Source organism: Lepidochelys kempii, chromosome 1 (assembly GCF_965140265.1).
Source record: "Lepidochelys kempii isolate rLepKem1 chromosome 1, rLepKem1.hap2, whole genome shotgun sequence".
NCBI lineage: Eukaryota > Metazoa > Chordata > Testudines > Cheloniidae > Lepidochelys > Lepidochelys kempii.
The window spans coordinates 240,550,087-240,568,760 of NC_133256.1; the positions used below are offsets into that span (position 1 = coordinate 240,550,087).

Below are 18,674 nucleotides of genomic sequence, written 5' to 3' on the forward strand. Positions count from 1 at the left end.
TTTATAATTTAACACTCAGCCATACAGGCAGGGATGGCTTGGGGGGGGCAGAATTGTGGGGTGCTATAGCCCCTCAAAAAAAATTGCCTTAGCTCCCCCATAGCTACCCTTCCCAGTGCAAAGGTCAAATGTTATGCAGAAGTAAGGGTGGCATGGTATAGCATTGCCACTCTTACTTCTACTGTTCTGCGCTGCTGCTGGCAGCGGCACTGCCTTCAGAAATGGGTGCCCAGCCAGCAGCTGCCACTCTCTGGCCGCCCAGCTCTGAAGGCAGCGCCACTGCCAGCAGCAGTGCAGAAGTAAGGGTGGCTGTGGGGGTGCTAAGTCTGCTGTGAAAAATGATATTGGCAAAGTTTCTTTGCATTACTCTTCCCCCATTATTAAACAGTATTAAACTATTTTGAAAAAATAACTTTTTTGCTTATAACAATAATTTGATAAAAAATGTGTTTTAGTCTTAGTTTAAAAGCAGTGAGAAAAGGTAAATTAATTTTAAACAATAGGGTTATAAATTTAGCATTTAAAAATAGTATTAAATATAAAAAATGTGTTTTAATTAATAAGAGGGGGGTCTCACTCAGGCTTGCTATCTGAAAGGGGTCGCGAATACAAAAAGTTTGAGAACCACTGCTACAGTGTCTCTCTCACACTCAGATTCACCCACCCCCTCATCTCTTGCCCTGGTTCTAGCAAGGAGTCACATCACTGCACTTCCAATCTAGAAAGGAAACACTCCAAGAAATGTTTTTTACTGCAGCAGCCTCAAAGAGGAAGCACTTATGCCAGTCCTGCTAAATTCCATTGAAACTGACACTTTCAAACGGAAAATATCAATTTTGACACTTTTTAAAAATCATTTTTCCAAAGCAACATTTCAAAATGAAATGAAACATTTTGAATTAAAATGTTTCTTTAAGTGGAAATGTTAATTTGAAATGAAATTTTTCAGTTTGAAACTAAATGTTTTGGTTCGAAATGACATTTTGTTTTGATTGAAAATGTTGTCCTTTCATTTTGATGTTTCCAAATTGAAATATTTTTATAACTCTTCATTCCGTGAAAATATTTGAAAGTCTGACTTTTTTGTCCTGATTCAGGATGAAAATAAATATGAAAATCAGCAGCATGTCCCACAAGATGGGAATTCTGTTTTCCAACCAACTGTAATCAGTTTGTAGCCCCTGTTCTGGCTCTTCCAAATACATTCCCTCCCACCCTCCAGTCCTCCTCATCTGCCTCTCTGAATCTTCAGCCACAGTGTAAGAAAGGGAACCAGGGAAGCTGGTGAAGGTAATGAATTGTAGCCTGCAGTGGGGGTCAGGGTCAGTCTGGGGCCTTGCAGGGCCCTGTGCAAAGAAAGACCAGCAGGACCCGGCAATCTGGTTATGCAGTGCGCGTACAGCTAATACAGTGAGAGGGAGGGCAGCTTCCTTCCACTTTCTGCTCTCTGGCTTGTAATCCCAGAGTTAAGGGGTTTTACTGGCCCTGCGAGGAAATTGAATGGCTGAGTGAGTGGATCTCTGAAAACCATGACTTGCTGAACATTGCGCACTGCATCATGGCCTCAGACCCAGCCTGGGGGGTTGGATGTTACTGGAGTTAACCAGATGCTTTGGTTTGTCTTTGGGGGTCGTGTAGCCAAATCACTGTTGTCGCTGTGGTGCAGTAGATGGTGTATCCCTTCTCCCACTGTAGGGTTTGTTTTTCAAAAAGTTTATTTTCCCCCTTTTTTTTTATTTGTTCCAGAAACGGGTTCTCTTTCTCACTAATGATTATTTCTTCACTGACATCAGTAGCACGCCTTTCAGGTGAGCTAGTGTGTATCAACTCAGGGATGTACCTCTCGGGGTGGGGGCGTGGCTATTTGGTCCCTCCTTCTCATGATATTGGCTATGACAGAGGGGTTCCTTGCTCCCTTGTATTGGAGTTCAGATACTCTTACTGCTCGCTTGGGGATGTTCTTTTGTAAATAAGAGAGGAGAGAGCTGATGGCATTGGGGATCATAGCTCACTTCTCAGGGAGGGCAGTGTCAGATGTAAACATCTGGGGATTGCACGTGACCTTGTTGACAAACCCTCTGTTTTCCCCCTGCCTGCAGCCTGGGTGTCGTCCTCTCCCGTGGGCATGGGGAATACATCCTGCTGGGGAACACTTCAGTGGAAGAAGGTAGGTTAACCTGAAAAGCCACATCTCTGTAGAGGGCAAGGATGCTGAACTTTGTTGGCATCCCAGGGATGAGCTTGTGCCTCCCTCTCTTCTCTGTCCCCCACCTCACCCTCTCAGCCTTTCTGTGCGTTTGGTTCATTGATTGATCAATAGACTTATTGGTTGCTTTCTTGTTTCAGGCTTACATGACCTGCTGCAGCCAGACTTGACCTTAGCTAATGAATGGTAAGTAGATGGTATCCTATTAATGATGGAGCTTTGTGTTAAGATCACTGGCAGAGTTTGCTCTGCTCTCCCACCCTCCTGGCTTTGAGGAAAAGCAATGTTATTCTGAAGTAACTGATGGTGCCAGAGTTTGGTGCAAGCTCCTGAGACTTCCATCACTTTCTTTGGCAGATTATTCTACAGTCTGACCCATCTCACTGTCCAGAAAGATATCCTGATATACTCCCTAAATTCTCCTTTGCACAATCTCATCCTATTCCTGCCTAGAACTGTGCAACAAACCATAAATCACACAAAACTTAGTGAGGTGGGATTTTGTTGCAAGGTCAGATTACTCTCAGTGAGAAATCAGCTTGGTTCCCATGCCTTTTAAATGAGCCTGGATGTGGTTTCTAGTGAACCTGGAGTTGACTTTATTAATGCAAAATCATATCATGCAAAATTTGTGCTTTTGCTTGGTTTGGCCATGAAACAAAATGAAGCTTGGCATTTTCAACTTTTGCTTTGAGATTTGGGATTTGTGTGTACCTGAAACTCAGCATTAAACTTGGGCATGTGAACCTCAAATGGATCAAAACTAAAGCAATTATTTACAAGAAGCACTGCAAAAAAACCTAATTTATTATACCCTAGTTAAAACCCCTCAAACCGCCTTGAACAGCATCTCTTCCTCCTTCAGTTTCATGCACAGTTAACATATATACTTAAGTCATCTGTTCACCAGCTTTATATAGTCACTTCTTTTAGTCTTGCCTCATAAACCATTCCTTCAAGTTCCTTAATAATTTGTGATTTTTCTTTATACCCCTCCAATCTGACATAGAAGTGGCCAGAACTGAAAGCAATATTAGATGGCTGGTCTCTTGTGAAATACAGAGAACTGATCACCTCCCACCTCTGCATCCTGATGCCTCTGCATATGCAGCCCATTGGTTTATCTTGCCACCATATCACATTGCAAGCTTGTTCACTGTCTAGTTATCTGTCTTCTTTGGCATTGCTGCTTTCCAGGTTTCTCCATCATACTGAATATTGTTATAAGCAGGCTAGTGTATATGTTACCATTGCCCTTTGCTAGGTGAAATTAGAACTGCTCTGCTGTGTGTCAGAGGAACTATGCTGCTAACGAAGATGCTTCTTTAGTGCAAGTGGTATCATCCTGTGCTGTTTTTAACAGGAGGAGCTGAGTTTGATCCATGCTGTTGTTGATAAGTTCTGAGCACCCATGGAGTGCAGCATAGTGACAACTGAAATTCCTAGGTGGCCAAGGATTTGTTACAATATTTTTTTCCAGATCTCTATTTTCCTTGTGTGTTTGCTTGAAAATGATTTTCTGTGTTTCTTTCCTTGCCGCCAGGATTTACTGCATCACCGATATTGATCCAGATCACCGGAAGCTCAGCCAGCTGGAGGCCATGATCCGCTTCCTCACAGGAGAGGAATCCGATCTGGAATGTGAGAGCTGGAAATGAAAGTGACCTACTGGAGCTCTCCTGTGCCTCTCCACGGTGGAGAAGGGCTGCGGGAAGCTGAGTGGTGGTAGACTGAGCTCATGCGCTGTATGCTTATATCTGCAGAGCTGAGTTCAAACACTTGCTCACTTCACAAGTGGCAATAAATTGAGTGGCCACATCCTAATCCCCAGCAAATGATTGTCCCCAGCAAATTACCACAAAATTAAACTTGATTGAACGTCTCTGTTAAGGAGAGATCCAGGCCTGTATTAGCTAGGAGTGCTGTAGGCCATGTTTGACAGAGCTGTGCGGAGAGCCAGGAAAGAAAGAGTGCCTGTGTGTAGTTCAGAGCTGTGTAGTCCTAAAACAATAGTAATAACATTATTTGTATTGTGGTAGATCCCAAAGGCCCTATTCAGAGCTGGGGTACCATTGTGTTTGACCTTCCCTCAAACACAAGATAAAAGGCAAGCTCTGCCTTACTTCATATTCAGTCATTAGCTCTTTAGGGTAGACGAAGTGGTTGTGATGAACCAAGGAGAGAAATGAACAAGGGAGGACAAATGTCATGAAAAGATCACGTGGATTCATAGGTTAGCTATTGCACTACTTGATGTGCACTGACAGTTTCAAATCATCTGAAAGTATGTTTGGGTTTTCTTTGGGTTTTGAATTAAATTAAATCAAGTATCCCCAACTGCTGGTCTACCTGCACATTGTTAGCTGCTTGATGTGTTGTAAATATCAGCACAGAAGTGCATCTCGAGGAGGGATGTGAGGGAGGAAAGAGTAGTGGCCTTATTGATCAAGTCAGAGGGTGCTCTATGAATGAGAGGTAGCATAGAAGAAAGCACAAAGATCTTTGTGGGACATGCAGATAAATGGCTGTTCAAAACTGGTATAATTGGTGGCATGAAGAATGCAGGAATGATGCTATAAGAGTCAAGAGCAAATAAGCAGGGAAGGGCAGTGTAGTGAAGGGCATTAAGGGTGAAGACAAGAAGTTTGAACTTGTTGACGTAGGAAAGGGGAGCCAGTGGAGGGATTCAGAGGAAGAAGGGAGGGTGTAACACAGAATTATGGGAAAGGTCAATGAAAGACTGTCTTAGTGGCTTTGTTTTGAATGGACTGGACTGGAAGGAAGTGAGATGTGTCAAAGAGGCGAATGAGGTAGATGATAAGGACCTGGGTGAAAGTTTTAGCTGTGTGGACAGAAAGAAAAGTTCAGATTTTGGATTTGCAATGGAGGATGAAGCAGCTGGATTTGGACATGACCTGAATGTGTTATGTAAAGGAGAGGGAGGAGTCAAAGATGACCCCAGCTTACAGGTCTCTGTGACAGGGAGAAGAGGGTCTTGTCAATAATAGCAGAAACCGGGGGAAGTGGGGAGAGTTTTAAGGAAAGATAAGGGGCTCAGTTTTGGCCATGTTAGGTTTAAGCTAATGGTGAGGCATCCAGGAGGAGATGTCAGGCAGACTGAAAAAAGGGACAGAGTAGATGGACAGAAGTCAGGACTGAGGAAGAATATTTGCAAGTCAATGGCATGAAGATGGTGAGGAAGCTATCTAAGGTAGATGAGATCTCCCAAAGTAAAGCTTTAGAGTGAGAAGAAAAAGGGGCTAAGAATGGAGCCCTGTGGGATCTTCCAGGAGAATGGAGGAGGACCACCCACTTAACATAGGGCACAGAGGCTTTGTCTAGACTAGGATTTAATGGTGTGTTGTTAGATGGTGTTAGGTAACACACTCCAAAAGTCTAGTGTGGATAAACCAGTGTAGATTTTAATATGTGCCAAGCAGGTCAAGTTAAAGCTTAGGCTCAGCTGCCTTGTCCACACCAGATTTTACAACTGTTTAGCAAGTATTAGCAAACTCCTTCCAACAACACATCTTTACATCCACATCTAGAAAAAGCCTAGAGGAACAGCCAAAGAGTAGGAAAACTAGGAGAGGACAGCATCCCTGAAGCCTGGTGCGGACAAGATTTCAAATTTCAAGAAGGAGGGTGTGATCCACTGTCAAAAGCAGAGAGGTCAGAGTGGACAGGAATGGCGTGGAGGTCCTGAGATTTGGCCACAGAGAGATCATTCGAGACTTTCGTGAAGGCAGCTTGAGTGAAGTGGAGTGGGCAGAAGCTTGATTAGAGGGGACCCAGAACTGAGGGAGAGGGAGTCAAGGCCACAGTTGTTGACTGCCTGTTCAGTGAGTTCAGGGGTGAAGGCCAAAAGGGAGGGGGAATAAATAATTCTTTTGACGCTGTTTTGTTTGCTCAGCCTTTCAACCCCTCAAGCTTTTGGGCTGACAGAGGGTGACCTCTGACCCTGTGTATAGAGCAACCAGTGTGCTGAACTGCCGTGTGAAAGTGACCACCGGAACCCCAGAGTCTGGGTCATTGCCACTCATCTACAGCATGGCGGTGAGCTGCCCTTACTGTAATGCTGTGTGCATGACTGCTGCTAGGCAGTCTGTGGGAGTGGCTTGGTCACACCCTGGTGAGAGTTGCCATGCTGTCCTCTCAGCCAGAGGTGAGGCACCCCGGGATGGTCAGCAGATGCAAGTGGGGTCTTCTTTTTATTCACTGTTGTTCAACCCACTAGACCACAAGGTAGGTCAGTAACATTGCTGCTCTAAAGGATATCTAGGAGGCAGAGGGATGACGCCATTCTCACGCCTCATCATGTTTGGGTTTTTTGCTCAGGTGATGAGGACTTGGTCCAGGAGGTGCTGTTTGATGCTGTGGTAACTGCGCCAATGGAGGCCTATTGGACAGCCTTAGCCCTCAATATGTCTGAGTAAGCATATGTGAAAATACAGCTGAAATTAATTCAGATCCCATGGTCTTCTTGGGAGTTTGGACAGGGTCTCCTGATTCCCTGGTGGAAGCTCTGTGGCAAAGTTGAAGGAGCAGCTTGATTCCCTTTGTCCCATAGAGCCCATAATAGATCCTTACATCGCACTAAGCTGACCACAGAAACAGAAACCTCCTTCCAAGGAGGAAGAATCTCACTTTTGAGGTATTGGTAATAGATACAGAAACTTACACTTCAAAGTTATGAGTTCAAATCTCACCCAAGGACAGTAGTGACTAAACTTTGTTACCATGTGACAACCGTTCCTTGAACTACATAAAGTGAATTGGGCTGAGTCCAGCTTCTACTGTATCACAAAAAATATTACCCCAGCTGGCACTAGTCGGCTCTCTTACTGACACTAAAGCCAAGGATTGAATGGGCCATGGAAATTGACCTACCTGACACACTTATGGATGGTGCCATCAGATCAGGGTTGAGGTACACAGATGGAAGCTTGGACTGCTGCTGCCAGGACTGAGAAGGGATATAAATCTAGAGGGTCTTGCCTCCACTTGGGATTTTTTTGGAGGCAAAATTTTACCATGGCTGCTACCACCTGGGCATCTAGGGCCACTAGCACTTTAACACTGTGTTGTTCAGATCTACTTGCAGCATGTGTTATAAAAATGGGCAGCCATGGTTGTCTTATCTGCTCTTGGACTCCCATTGGTGGAGTTGAACTAGTGGTAGCAATGACAGGAAATTTTTGCCAACAAGACCTAGTGTGGACACAGTCTATCATCCAGCACATTCCTCTCACTTAAAAAGACACTGCCCCGTCCATAGCAGCTGGCCCTCTACACTGTGAGCCTCTTCACAACAATGTCAGGTCTATGGTACCCACAACTCCAGCAGGGTCGCCCTGAGCCACTCAGTTACGTCATCCCTCACCATCCCTTAATCTCCCTGTCCCAGACAGAGGTTGGGTTCAGCCCAGGGGGCACACCCATTCTTTCTGAGTAACCCATCTGTCTCCCCAATTCCATATGTAAACAGCCTGCAGCTGGGCGGTCAGTAGTAGAGGACTTTAAGTTCTCTCTGTAAAGGGACAAAATGAACAAATCACACAAGTGTGACTGTGAGAATGAATAGTAAAATCATAATAATCCTAATTCCCGCTCAGATTTTCAAATGTATCAGTTCTGGTGTAACCCCACTGAAGGCAGTGGCATTATATCACAGGTGAATTTGGTCCTAAATGCTTAAGAAACCTCCCGCTCCAATGTGTTGCCCTCTGAATCTCCACTCTGAAGGTCCTTACTACATGGCAGGCTTAGTTTTAGCTCTGAGAACTAATTCTGCCCCTGTGGGTCTCTCTCTCTGTCCCACAGTGAGACTGAGCAGGGGGTCGAGATGGCATTTCTGGGCACTCGAGCTGGCCTCATGAGGAGCCTCCTGTATGTGGGATCTGAGAAACTCTCGAACAGGCAAGTCCTAAAATGAAACTTCACTGAGGAGTTTCTTCTAGTCTCTGTGAAGGAGCAGCATGAAATTGCCACTGTGCCTTCAACAGTATCCAGGGTTACAAAGAGCAGAATGGGAAGCAACCAGGGGTTAGTGGAATGGAACTGTCTGATGTGTCATAAAGGATAGGGTGGGGCACTGTTTTGTGCTTGTTCTGTTTGTTATATGGCAAAAACCTGTCCCAGAATGCACTGGTTTCAATGTAAAATGTAGGCTAATTTTTCTGAGAGACATAATCTTTTCTTTGCTTGTTCCGAAGTCCTGGTCAGGAAATAGAAGGGGTGTCGCCAAGACATTACAGCCAGAAGATTTCCAGTGACACTTTTTATGAGAGTATGTGGAGGGGTATCTTTCGCTTTCGCTTTTGGGCCATGTTCCAACTTGGCTAGTAATATTCTGCCTATCTCAATTCCCCTTGCAGTCTCAATTGCTGGATATTCTATCCTATACAGACTCTTATACTGCCCTCATCATCATAGTATCTGAACACGTTCCGGGGGTGCATTATGCAATGTGACTAACATCTGTCACATGTAGTCACAGTCTCTCTCTCATCCTCTCCCTAGAGGGAGAATTGTGTGTGCAGTGGAGTGTTTTGGCTTGGTAGGATTTTGGTTAGAGTTATTTTAGAGTTATTCAGCTGCTTTGAGTTCCTGTTAGAAAGTAGGCTGAAGAAGTGTGCCCTGCACTTGGAGCAGAAGGTGGTGAAGTTTGTGATGGGCCTTCATTCCTGTGGGAGTTTCTTCCACAGTCTGGGACCAGCCCCTGAGAAGGTTCCATTTCCTGCACAAATGAGCTTCACCCTTATGGCAGAAAGTCCCATTGTACCTGAGGAGCAGACTTGTCAGATATACTGGGCCCAGGCCATTGACTGCTTTGTAGATAGGAAGCAAGACCTTGAACTTGACTCAATATGCTGCGGGAAGGCAGTGTTGATTCCCTGTCCTGTACTGCTGGCACATAACATTTTTCTGTGCTTTTAAAGGGTTGCAGGTGCATCACTCCAGTGGTGGCTGCATTTTAGTGGCGGATTCCTGTGTATTGTATGTAAAGCGCTTCCAAATCTTCTGGAAAGGAAAGAACCATATAAATGACCAGTCATTGCTATATCAAAATATACAGCAAAAGTAAAGATCTGAAATAAAGAAATCGGGGAGGGGGAGGAAGAAGTGGAGATTTTGCAGGGAAGTCTGTTACCTGGTTATTCCTGGTGCTCCCCGCAGATATGGTTTATGTTATGGCAAGTGCAGAAGCCCATAGATCAATTTTTTTGGTCTGAGAAGCTCCAATGAGTCTCTGGAACTTGGCTGACCTATAAGGGGGGCATCATTTATCCCTTATGACCTCCCTTGCCCTTCTTGACCTGGTCATTAGCTCTGTCTATATCTTGTTTTCTTGATCAGGCAAGACTCAGACCCCTCCCCCATCTCTTTTTCACTGAGCACCGTAGCCAGTTCCTGGTCCTTGACTGAATCAGAAAACTAGGAGCCTTCATTCCCCCACCACACAAATAAAAGGGCTTCCTTGTGATCTCTTTCACAGCCTCACTCTTGCGCTTGGGAGCTGAATGCATGAACGGGATTAGATATTTTAAAAGGAATTCAGACAGAGGGTAAAATGTTCTAAAGCACCCAAGTCCCATTTTCCAAAGTGATTCAGGCACCTAAGAGCCCAAATCACTTACACACTTTCGAAAATTTTATCCAACATTTTTTTGGTTGGGTAATTAGTCCCACTGGCATAGTAAGTGCAGGCCTCTCATCTGCACAAGGATCCCTGTGATGTCCCCTAAGACATTACCTGGACTAACAGCGTTCCTTTCACCTACACATGGCACCTGTTGATACTTTAATACTACAGCTGTGACCTGTGGTAACTAGATCTCTTCCCCCTGCGTATGGTAACACCTGTTAATACACCCATATTGCAGATGTTAGCTGGAGTAACACAATCCCTACATAATGACAAGTTTCAGAGTAACAGCCGTGTTAGTCTGTATTCGCAAAAAGAAAAAGGAGGACTTGTGACACCTTAGAGACTAACCAATTTATTTGAGCATAAGCTTTCGTGAGCGACAGCTCACTTCATCGGATGCATCCTGTGGCATCCGATGAAGTGAGCTGTCGCTCACGACAGCTTATGCTCAAATAAATTGGTTAGTCTCTAAGGTGCCACAAGTCCTCCTTTTCTTTTTACAATCCCTACAGTGCTACAAATAGATATACTGCTGTTGCAGCTCTGGGCAGGGATATAAGATTGTTCAGAGCTGCAGGGTACCACACAGCACAGATTCTTACTTTGCACTTCCTTGCATCTCCCTTTTTCAGTTTTGTGGCTCATTCTTACCCACAATAGAGATGACTTATGCATGTTAGTGCGGGCCCTAGTGGGATGGACTAGGTGAAGTATGTGCTACCTGCTCACCAAATGGCAGGTAAAGAGTTTCAGCTTCAAGGATGTTACTTATTAGCTATACCCGTCCCACCTACCACTGGTTATGTGTGGTGGCCGAACAGCCTGTGCTGGCGAGTGATGTGGACAGAGCTGTGGACAACAGCACCACCTGGTGACTCAATCTGGAAAAAGTCATAAGATCTATGTGACATGCTGAGCAGAATCCAAGAAGCGAAAAAACTGGGAAATAAGGCTCTTGGTTCATGCAGATAATTCTCTGTACACCCAGGTGTGTTCCTAAAGCTAACCACTGTCTTATCTGTCTACAGCAGTAGCATTTGTAAAGCAGCTGCCACCATAGTATTTAGGTGCCTTGTGCCTTATTTAAAAATAATTTTATCTTGCTTGTCTGCAAATGGACTGCTGTATTCTCCTTTTACTGGAGGTGAGAGACTATGGAATATGTAAGGACCAGGTTATATACAGGGGCTGCTACTCTGTATGTGACAGTATATACAACCATCTCTACTGAGGGGGTTAGGTCTTTGCAAAGAGGCGTGACTTGTTCTTAAAAAAGAGGTGTAGGCTCAGCATGATCTTCTGTAGCCAAGGGTCTGCTGCCTAATTGCACTGTCTTGGCAGACGTAGGATTGACACGAGGCTCTATTAGTTGTAGTGACTCTGTGGACTGGAGAATTCTTGGAAGGTTGCGTAGAGCAGGGGTTCTCAACCGTTTTCTTCCTGAGACCTCCCCCAACATGCTATAAAAACTCCTTGGCCCACCTGTGCCACAACAACTGTTCTTCTGTACATAAAATCCCGGACCAGCATTAGGGGGCAGCAAGCAGGACAACTGCCCAGGACCCCATGCCACAGGGGGCCCCATAAAGCTAAGTTGCTCAGGCTTCAGCTTCAGCCCCAGGTGGCAGGGCCCGGGGCCCTGGGCTTCAGCGCTGCATGGTGGGGCTTCAGCTTTCACCCTGGGCCTCTGCGAGTCTAATACTGGCCCTGCTTGGTGGACCCCCTGACAGGGGCAGTGGAGTCTTCCTAAAAGTAGGGGAACCATGAGGCCATGCCCCCTCCAAAGCCACACCCCTGCCCCTCCTCTTTCCTGAGGCCCCTGCTTCCTGGCCAAGCCAGAAGCCAGGCCTCAAGAGCTGAAGAGCTGCAGCTGGGCCATGGTAAGAGCCACCCATACAGCTGTGGGGAGCCCTGGGTGGAGGATCCGGGGGGTGGGGACATGGGCCAGGAGCTGCTCTCAGGCCCCACACCCTGGGCAGGTGGAGGATCCGCAGCTCCCCATGGTTGCCCAGGCTCCCTGGGCTGCTCTTACCCGGGCCGAGAGCGGGGACTTGGGGGGAAGAGGAGGGTGCCAGGTTTGTGACGAAAAGTGAATGGCCAGGCCCATCAACTTTCAAAAGTGGGAGGGCCATGACCCCTTGGTCCCCCTGTTCCAGTGCCCCTGCCCCCTGAAAGCTGCTCCTGGCCCTGGACCCCTGGTTGAGAACTGCTGGCGTAGAGAGACTGTCCTGGTGGTTGTCAGGCCCAGCCCATTGAGAGCTTTGTAGATCAGTACTACAACTCAGATTTAAAGTAACTCTGGGGTGTGATGGATAGTCCATGTAGGGCACTGCACACAATTCTCTTGCCAAGGTGTGTCTCTCAGAGATGAGCTGCAGTGTGCTGGATCAGCTTTCTAGGTATAGGCCATTGCCATAATCTGGCCTAGAAGGCAAAGGCCATTCTGTAATAGTGAGGAAGGAGGCACCAATTTCTTGCCAGTCAGGTGGGAAAATATAGTTCTGATAACCTTCCATGCAGCTCCAAATGTGGATTTCTTCCAATGGCTCACGTATAGGTCACACACTCAACATCCCCAGCACCACCAGTGAAGTATCTTGGACATCTTGACTTTATGACTTGTCCCAACCAACTCATTCTTTAAAAATGCTAGAGCCCTTCTTGTGAAAGAAGGGGTGGGAGCCATAATTTCCCAACCACTGTGCTTGCATGAGTCTTTCTGTCTCTCTCAGTTCTTCCCTGCAGTTTGTTGCACACAGTTAACTTTCTGCCCTGTCACGTACCTGGTGTACCTGTGTGCTGCTAAAGAGCAGCCACCTTCCACCCCAGCAATGACTGCATTTCAGCAGTGGATGAACTGACGGAAGCCTGTGTACAGCCTATAGTTTGTAAACTGCTCTGGGGTCCTTTGGGGTGAAAGGTGCTATCTGACTGTAAGTTTAGTATGTCACCAGCCTGTAACTATCCTGACGCTGCATTGGTGTCCTGACAATGCTAAGTGCAGAACATCCCCCCAGGCAGGCACTGTGCTGAATGCAGCTGAGGAGGGAGATGTAGGTTTCCCTGTCCCAGATGAAGGTGGCAATTTTCACTTTTTTTTTCTTCCTCACAGGAAGTTCCTGACCCTGGGGGACAAGGAGAGTATCTTCACCATGGATCACTTCCCCCTGTGGTATCGTCGAGCAGCAGAGCATCCTCCAGGGAACTTCATCTACAGCATCACCTCAGAAGAGGGTTCAGGTAACCCTGGCCTTAGCACTACAGCAAAGGAGGGAGGTGGAGAAAATAAATTTGTCACTCACAGTCCCCCGCTGCCTGTCCCCATCCCATTCACCTCATTATCCTCTTCCTGCAAGACTAAGCTCTTACACGAGGGGAGGTGGTGAGAGCCATCCTCAGGCTGCTTATTAGAACAGAAAGAGGGAGACGCCTCACAGCAAGATATGGATAGGAGAGGTGAAGAATGGGTGCCTGGAGGGCTGCAGGGCCTGGAGTAGATGAAGGATGGACGGGGCTGCTGAAAGATGCATGAGTCTGCTGGGCAGGGGAAGACAAGGAATCAAGTGAGGGGAGATGGGAAGGGCTGTGAGGCAAAGTAGAGGAAGGCCATGCAGGCTAGCTGGCTGGAATGATTTGAGTGGCAGTCAAGTAGGACGTGAGCAGGGGGCCAGGTGGGAGGAGGCGAAATTTGTCCGGGAGTCACTTTTTCATGGTTTTCCATTAAAATTTTCCCAAGTGGGAAAATGAGCTTTTCACAGGGGGAGGGGGAACTTCACTCCCCTCACCAAAAGCATGCCAATGGTCCCCACCAAATACGCTGAGTCTCATACTGGTTCTGTAGTGTAGGTAGGCATCCCCTCACCCCCTGGAGTCCCAGAGTGACAGCTGACGAGCAGCTTTGCTGTGTCTGTGCTCAGGATGTGATTGTCCCTTATGTGATCTCCAGAGCCTGCAGGGACCTGTGCCAGGGTGGAGGAGGACAGGAAAGCACAAGAAGAAAAATCAGAACAAAATACTATGTGACGCTCATGCAATGGAGGCAGAAATCCCCTCTGTGCTCTTCCCCAGCCCCCTGCACTCAGGCACTGTCACGGAGCTCAGCGCTCTCGCTGTAAAAGCTTTTTGTAGCATTGTGGTGGGAGGGTAGGTGGGAGGGGAAGTGAGCAGCACGGAGAAGAAAATGAAGATGGGATCCAGAAGATGAACCAGGATATAAAGGGAGGGGGAGAGAAAACACACTAAACCTTCCATCCGTGCTCTCCTCTCCTCTCCTCCCTCCCCCACAAGTATACCTCACTTAAAGAGTAACCACTCGAGTGAAGAGCAGAGGTGGCAGTTGTGGCAAGAGGCATCTTCTGCCAGACTATGTGCAACTTTCATTGCTCTTTGCAATAGAGCAGGGCTTAGAAAGTCAGACATTGGCACCCCGCATGGGTGTGACTTCCTGACATCCCTGTAGTAGCTTCCTATCAACATCCAGTGTGAGAACAGTGAGAACAGGTCACATATTAAGTCAGTAGCAGAACTGGAAATAGAATACAGATCTCATGAGTCCCAGTCTAGGGCCTTCACCACACGATCACGCTTCCTGTTTCTACATGAGTTACCCAGCAGGACCAGGAACTTCACATGACCTCCCTCTAGGGAGTTTGATCCTGCATTTGCCGTCTACCCGAATTCCCCACAGGTGTCACAGGGAGTTTTGGTTCACAAGGAGTGCAGGATCTGGCTCAAAGCATATGAACATCATCTGGCAGGAAAGTCCTTGTGTTTCACAAGTGCTTCTCTCAATGCGTGCAGTGCCCTTGTGCAAGTCAGTCTGACTTCAGTCAAAGAAATCCACACACAACCTCAGGCTAAAACACATAATGCAGCTACAGTGTCATGTTCAGGACGCATCAGACACCAACAAGAATGATGAAGGCAGAACTAAGACAATGACAAATGCTGGGACTGGGGGGAAGGACAAAGGACCTACTCCATCTGCTGGGGTAAAGCACTGAACTCTACAGTATGTCGCGAAGGAATGAGTGGCAGAATAAATATGCTCAGAAATACTGACCTTCAAAATGTCCCTGGTAACTGTGAAAAAGAAACCACAGCCCCTATTTTTTTTGTTTCAAGCAAATCCAATAAAATGAAAAAACCTACAAAACTGGAATTTGTCCCTAGGATAGTTACAGACTAAAATGACTGAATTCAACTGAGGAAATGGCACACTGCCTCAGGTGCAGGTCAGACTACATGGGCAACCATGGTTTTTGTATCCAGTGTGTGGCACAGCGTACACAGGGCCAGATTGTGATGGCCTTTACTTGGAGTTAGGGGGCCAGAATCCTGTTGGAGTTGAGGTCATGGCCTCATTCCTCCTCCATCCTGGCCTGCAGAGTGGGGCTGGGGCACCAGCAGAAGCAACCTGCTCCGTTTTAGTGCACTGTCTTCCAGGCACATGTGCAGCCCCAGAAGAGGCTATGCCTACCTGACGTACAACTTCCCCAGTGCCCTTCTGGGACAGGGTACAGGGGCCACAAGGCCTTTTACACAGAGCTGTTCTATAAATGGCACAATCTAGTCCACGGTCTGAATTGTGCCTGCTTTTATGCCTCAGAATAATAGCTGAACCATGTTTGTGCATTCACTCATAGAACACTGCCTAAACGTTGTGTGTGTACCAGTGCATTCTGGGAAAATCTGGGCAGTTAACCTATAACGTCTCAGCAGGAGAAAGCGTAGTGGCCATGCACACAGAAAGGCACAAGTGGCATGAGGTGCAATGCGCTCTGAGGCTTCCTAGCACCCAGAAAACAAGGAGGAAGAAGGACTGGCTTACTTGTGTGTCGTTCCTCTAGACTTAAATAGGTCTAACTGAACCCTAAACTTGGCCTTACAGTGTAATGACACAACCCTTTTATTCAGACAGGTAAACAAACTTGAGGTGGGCAGGAAGGTTGGCTGAGTCTTGTAGCAGCTTCTCAGGGGGTATGTACTTTCTTATTTTGAGGGCAACATCCTTGCTTTCATGGGCCATTCCACCAAGAGGAAATCTGGGCTCCTGAACTGCCAATCAGGATGCTTCAGTGCTCTGGGAGATGCAGGCTTGAGATTAGAATTGAGCTTTTCAACATTGGGGCATCCTTTGTACACTATTATCACGTGGCCCCCCCACGCACCCAGTCCATGTCAGAGCTGGCTACTTCAGTGATCTCAGTGGTTTTTCTCTGTGGACAGTAAAGAGCTCTTGTGTGTGGTCCCTGGCGACAGAGGGAAAGTAACTGAATCTGCTAAATCTGTGTCTTGACAGAGGGAGGTGGCAAACCAGAGGTGGTGACAGTGAGCACATCTGTTGCTGTGACTGTGGATGGGAAGACAGCTATTGCTGCAGGTAGGCACTGCCAAGAACAGGTTTTTATTTTTTTCTTGAATAAGAGGGTGGCACAATGTCTTGCAGGGAGGAACCTTCCTTACAGTGAGATCTGTTAGCCTGTGGAATTGTCTTCCTAAGAAAGTGGTGGAAACTACATGACTTGTGTTATCGAAAACTGGACTGGACAAAGCACTAGAAAATATACAGCATGGCTCAGTCCTGCGTTGGGCACAGGGAGAGGGAACTGGTGAATTAACAGGGTGAATTCTGGTGCTGATATCTGTGAGTCTATGGATTGGTGCAGTCGTTGACTGTAGAGCAGAAAGCTTGCACAGTGGGTAGTTCTGGAGCTTTGAGATCATTGTACTGCCTTTGGGTTGACGAAGTATTTGTGGTGCTTATGCTGAGTTTCAAAAGAATGAGATGTGCCTGTACCTCCAATATCAGTAGAGCTGGAAACTAACCTTTGTTGATGGAGTGGACATTCTGCTGACTTTGAAATTCTCCTGTAAATTCCCACCATTCCCTGTAAATCTGAGCCTTTTGCTCCCTCTGAATGAGTTTCACTGAATTCCATGTGTGCTATTGGAAGATAATGATCTCACATTTATAGAACACCCAGTCACGTTTTGGGGTGCAATCCAGACCAGTAAGGGGTTGTGTCACTGCCTGCCCTGTAACCCTGAGTGCCTCAAAATGCTCTTCTGCTGTAGCTGCTTGACTGGATGCTCCAGTCAGCAGACAAGCATACACTGAGTGTCTGTGTGTTAAGCAGCCCTGGTGCAGCGCTCTGTTTCCAGCAGCCTGCTTGTTATACTGCTGCCACACTCTGGCCTCCACCAGCCTTAGTTACATGTGGCAAGATGGTCCCAACAGCCCCCAGTCCTAAACTTTCCCAAAATCGTGTGTTCTGCAGCAATCAATTCTCTCCTGGACCATTCAGAGAGATAGTTTGTTTGTTCCTTTCAAGGTACAGTACCCAGCAGCTTGCCACATCAACTGGAGTTAACATTCACTTTAAATCAAATGCAGGGCTGGGTTGGTTTAGATTCAAAATAAAACAAGTCTATTAACAAAAGGAGAGGATATTAAGTGAGTTCAAGTATAAAGGATAGAGTTAGAAATCGTTACAAGCACATAAGAATGCTTTCTAGAGGCTAAGACTTAACAGAACAAGCTACAGCCTTTGTTCAAGTTAGTTTCCTTATCAATCTACCTTCCAGCAAGTTGGCTGACCACCCCTCTGGTCAGGATCTCCCAGAAAATCCAAAGTACTCGGTTCACTTGCCTTAGCTGAAAGATAACTTGGTGTTCTTTGCCCCTCTCTTTATAGTCCAGTGCACCTTTGAAATGGATTCTTCTGAAAGTTACCCACCAAAGTAAAGTTCATTCAAGCTCTGAGGAAGGCAACATGGAGTTTCCTGGTGAAGGAGCTTTCATGATGGTTTCTCCTTTCACTGGTGTTTGCTAAAATGCAGATTGATCTGTGTCCTGCCATCTCCTCCCCTTGCTGTAATGTTGGATGGTTGTATCCTCCCCTCCTTGGTTCAATGGTCCTGTTTACCTGATACGTAAATTGCATTCCCATTGTCTGGAAATACCTCTCTGGGGGCAGGATCACATTCTTTTTTCTAGGGTGGGATATAACTTTAGCCCTGCTTGGCAGGCACACTTCAAGAACACAATTCCCAAGATGTTTGTAATGGTGAATTTGCCCTCCGTACACACAATAATATGAATGATCAGTACAGCATTAGCTTTTTATTGATATCTTACATGACACCTTTTAGATACAGGTTATGACATTAGTGGGTTGGGGAATATTAAACTCATCAGGTCAGCTGAAACTCACTACCAGATCCAATGAGCTCCTTGCCCTCTGACTTTAGGATGCTGGTAGGGTCACCCGCTTTTTATTCCAAAAGCTCCCAAACTGCTATATAAAATCTACAATTATCCAGTACTTACCACTGAAATGCAGCCACCTCTGGGGTGAATTGGAACAGCTGTTTAACTAACCAGAGCAATTCTAAACAATTTACAATACTTACCACATCCCGCTGAAACTGCAGAGGTAATTTAAGGTGTCTCTTGGTAGTTTCTGTTGTGCTTAAGATAAAATTAGGAAAATTTAGTTTAAATGTTAGGGGAAATTTTATAACTTGAACAACAGTTCAGTTCAGTAATGGAACAAGCTGCCAAAACAGGTTATAGAGTCACTGTAACCAGAGACATTCCGAGGTTGACTACCATCTACCAAAGTTTGTTTAAGATCATTAAATCAAACATGATATAATCCAGGAAGGTGGACTAGGCGGCCCATTAGGTGTAGCTTCTAACTCAAAGGATTTTTTTTCAGTTTCCATCAGTCTTACTTCTTTTTTTTTTTTTTAAAGTAGATGGGCTGCCATTGAAATCCATCAGAGACTCTGCTTCTCCTCTGTGATCAGAGT

At 46.2% G+C, this 18,674-nt stretch overlaps 1 protein-coding gene across 1 annotated transcript in view; it reads left to right on the plus strand.

Annotated features, from left to right (window-relative positions):
* The window catches only part of CACNA2D4 (calcium voltage-gated channel auxiliary subunit alpha2delta 4), a 174,845-nt gene that overhangs the window by 73,472 nt on the left and 82,699 nt on the right, over positions 1 to 18,674 (plus strand). Inside the window, exons 20-27 of the mRNA XM_073335235.1 lie at positions 1,747 to 1,808; positions 2,100 to 2,167; positions 2,347 to 2,392; positions 3,750 to 3,847; positions 6,545 to 6,638; positions 8,030 to 8,129; positions 12,974 to 13,097; positions 16,159 to 16,239. Coding sequence (XP_073191336.1) covers positions 1,747 to 1,808; positions 2,100 to 2,167; positions 2,347 to 2,392; positions 3,750 to 3,847; positions 6,545 to 6,638; positions 8,030 to 8,129; positions 12,974 to 13,097; positions 16,159 to 16,239 — 673 coding nt within the window. The remainder of the gene's footprint in view (positions 1 to 1,746; positions 1,809 to 2,099; positions 2,168 to 2,346; positions 2,393 to 3,749; positions 3,848 to 6,544; positions 6,639 to 8,029; positions 8,130 to 12,973; positions 13,098 to 16,158; positions 16,240 to 18,674) is intronic.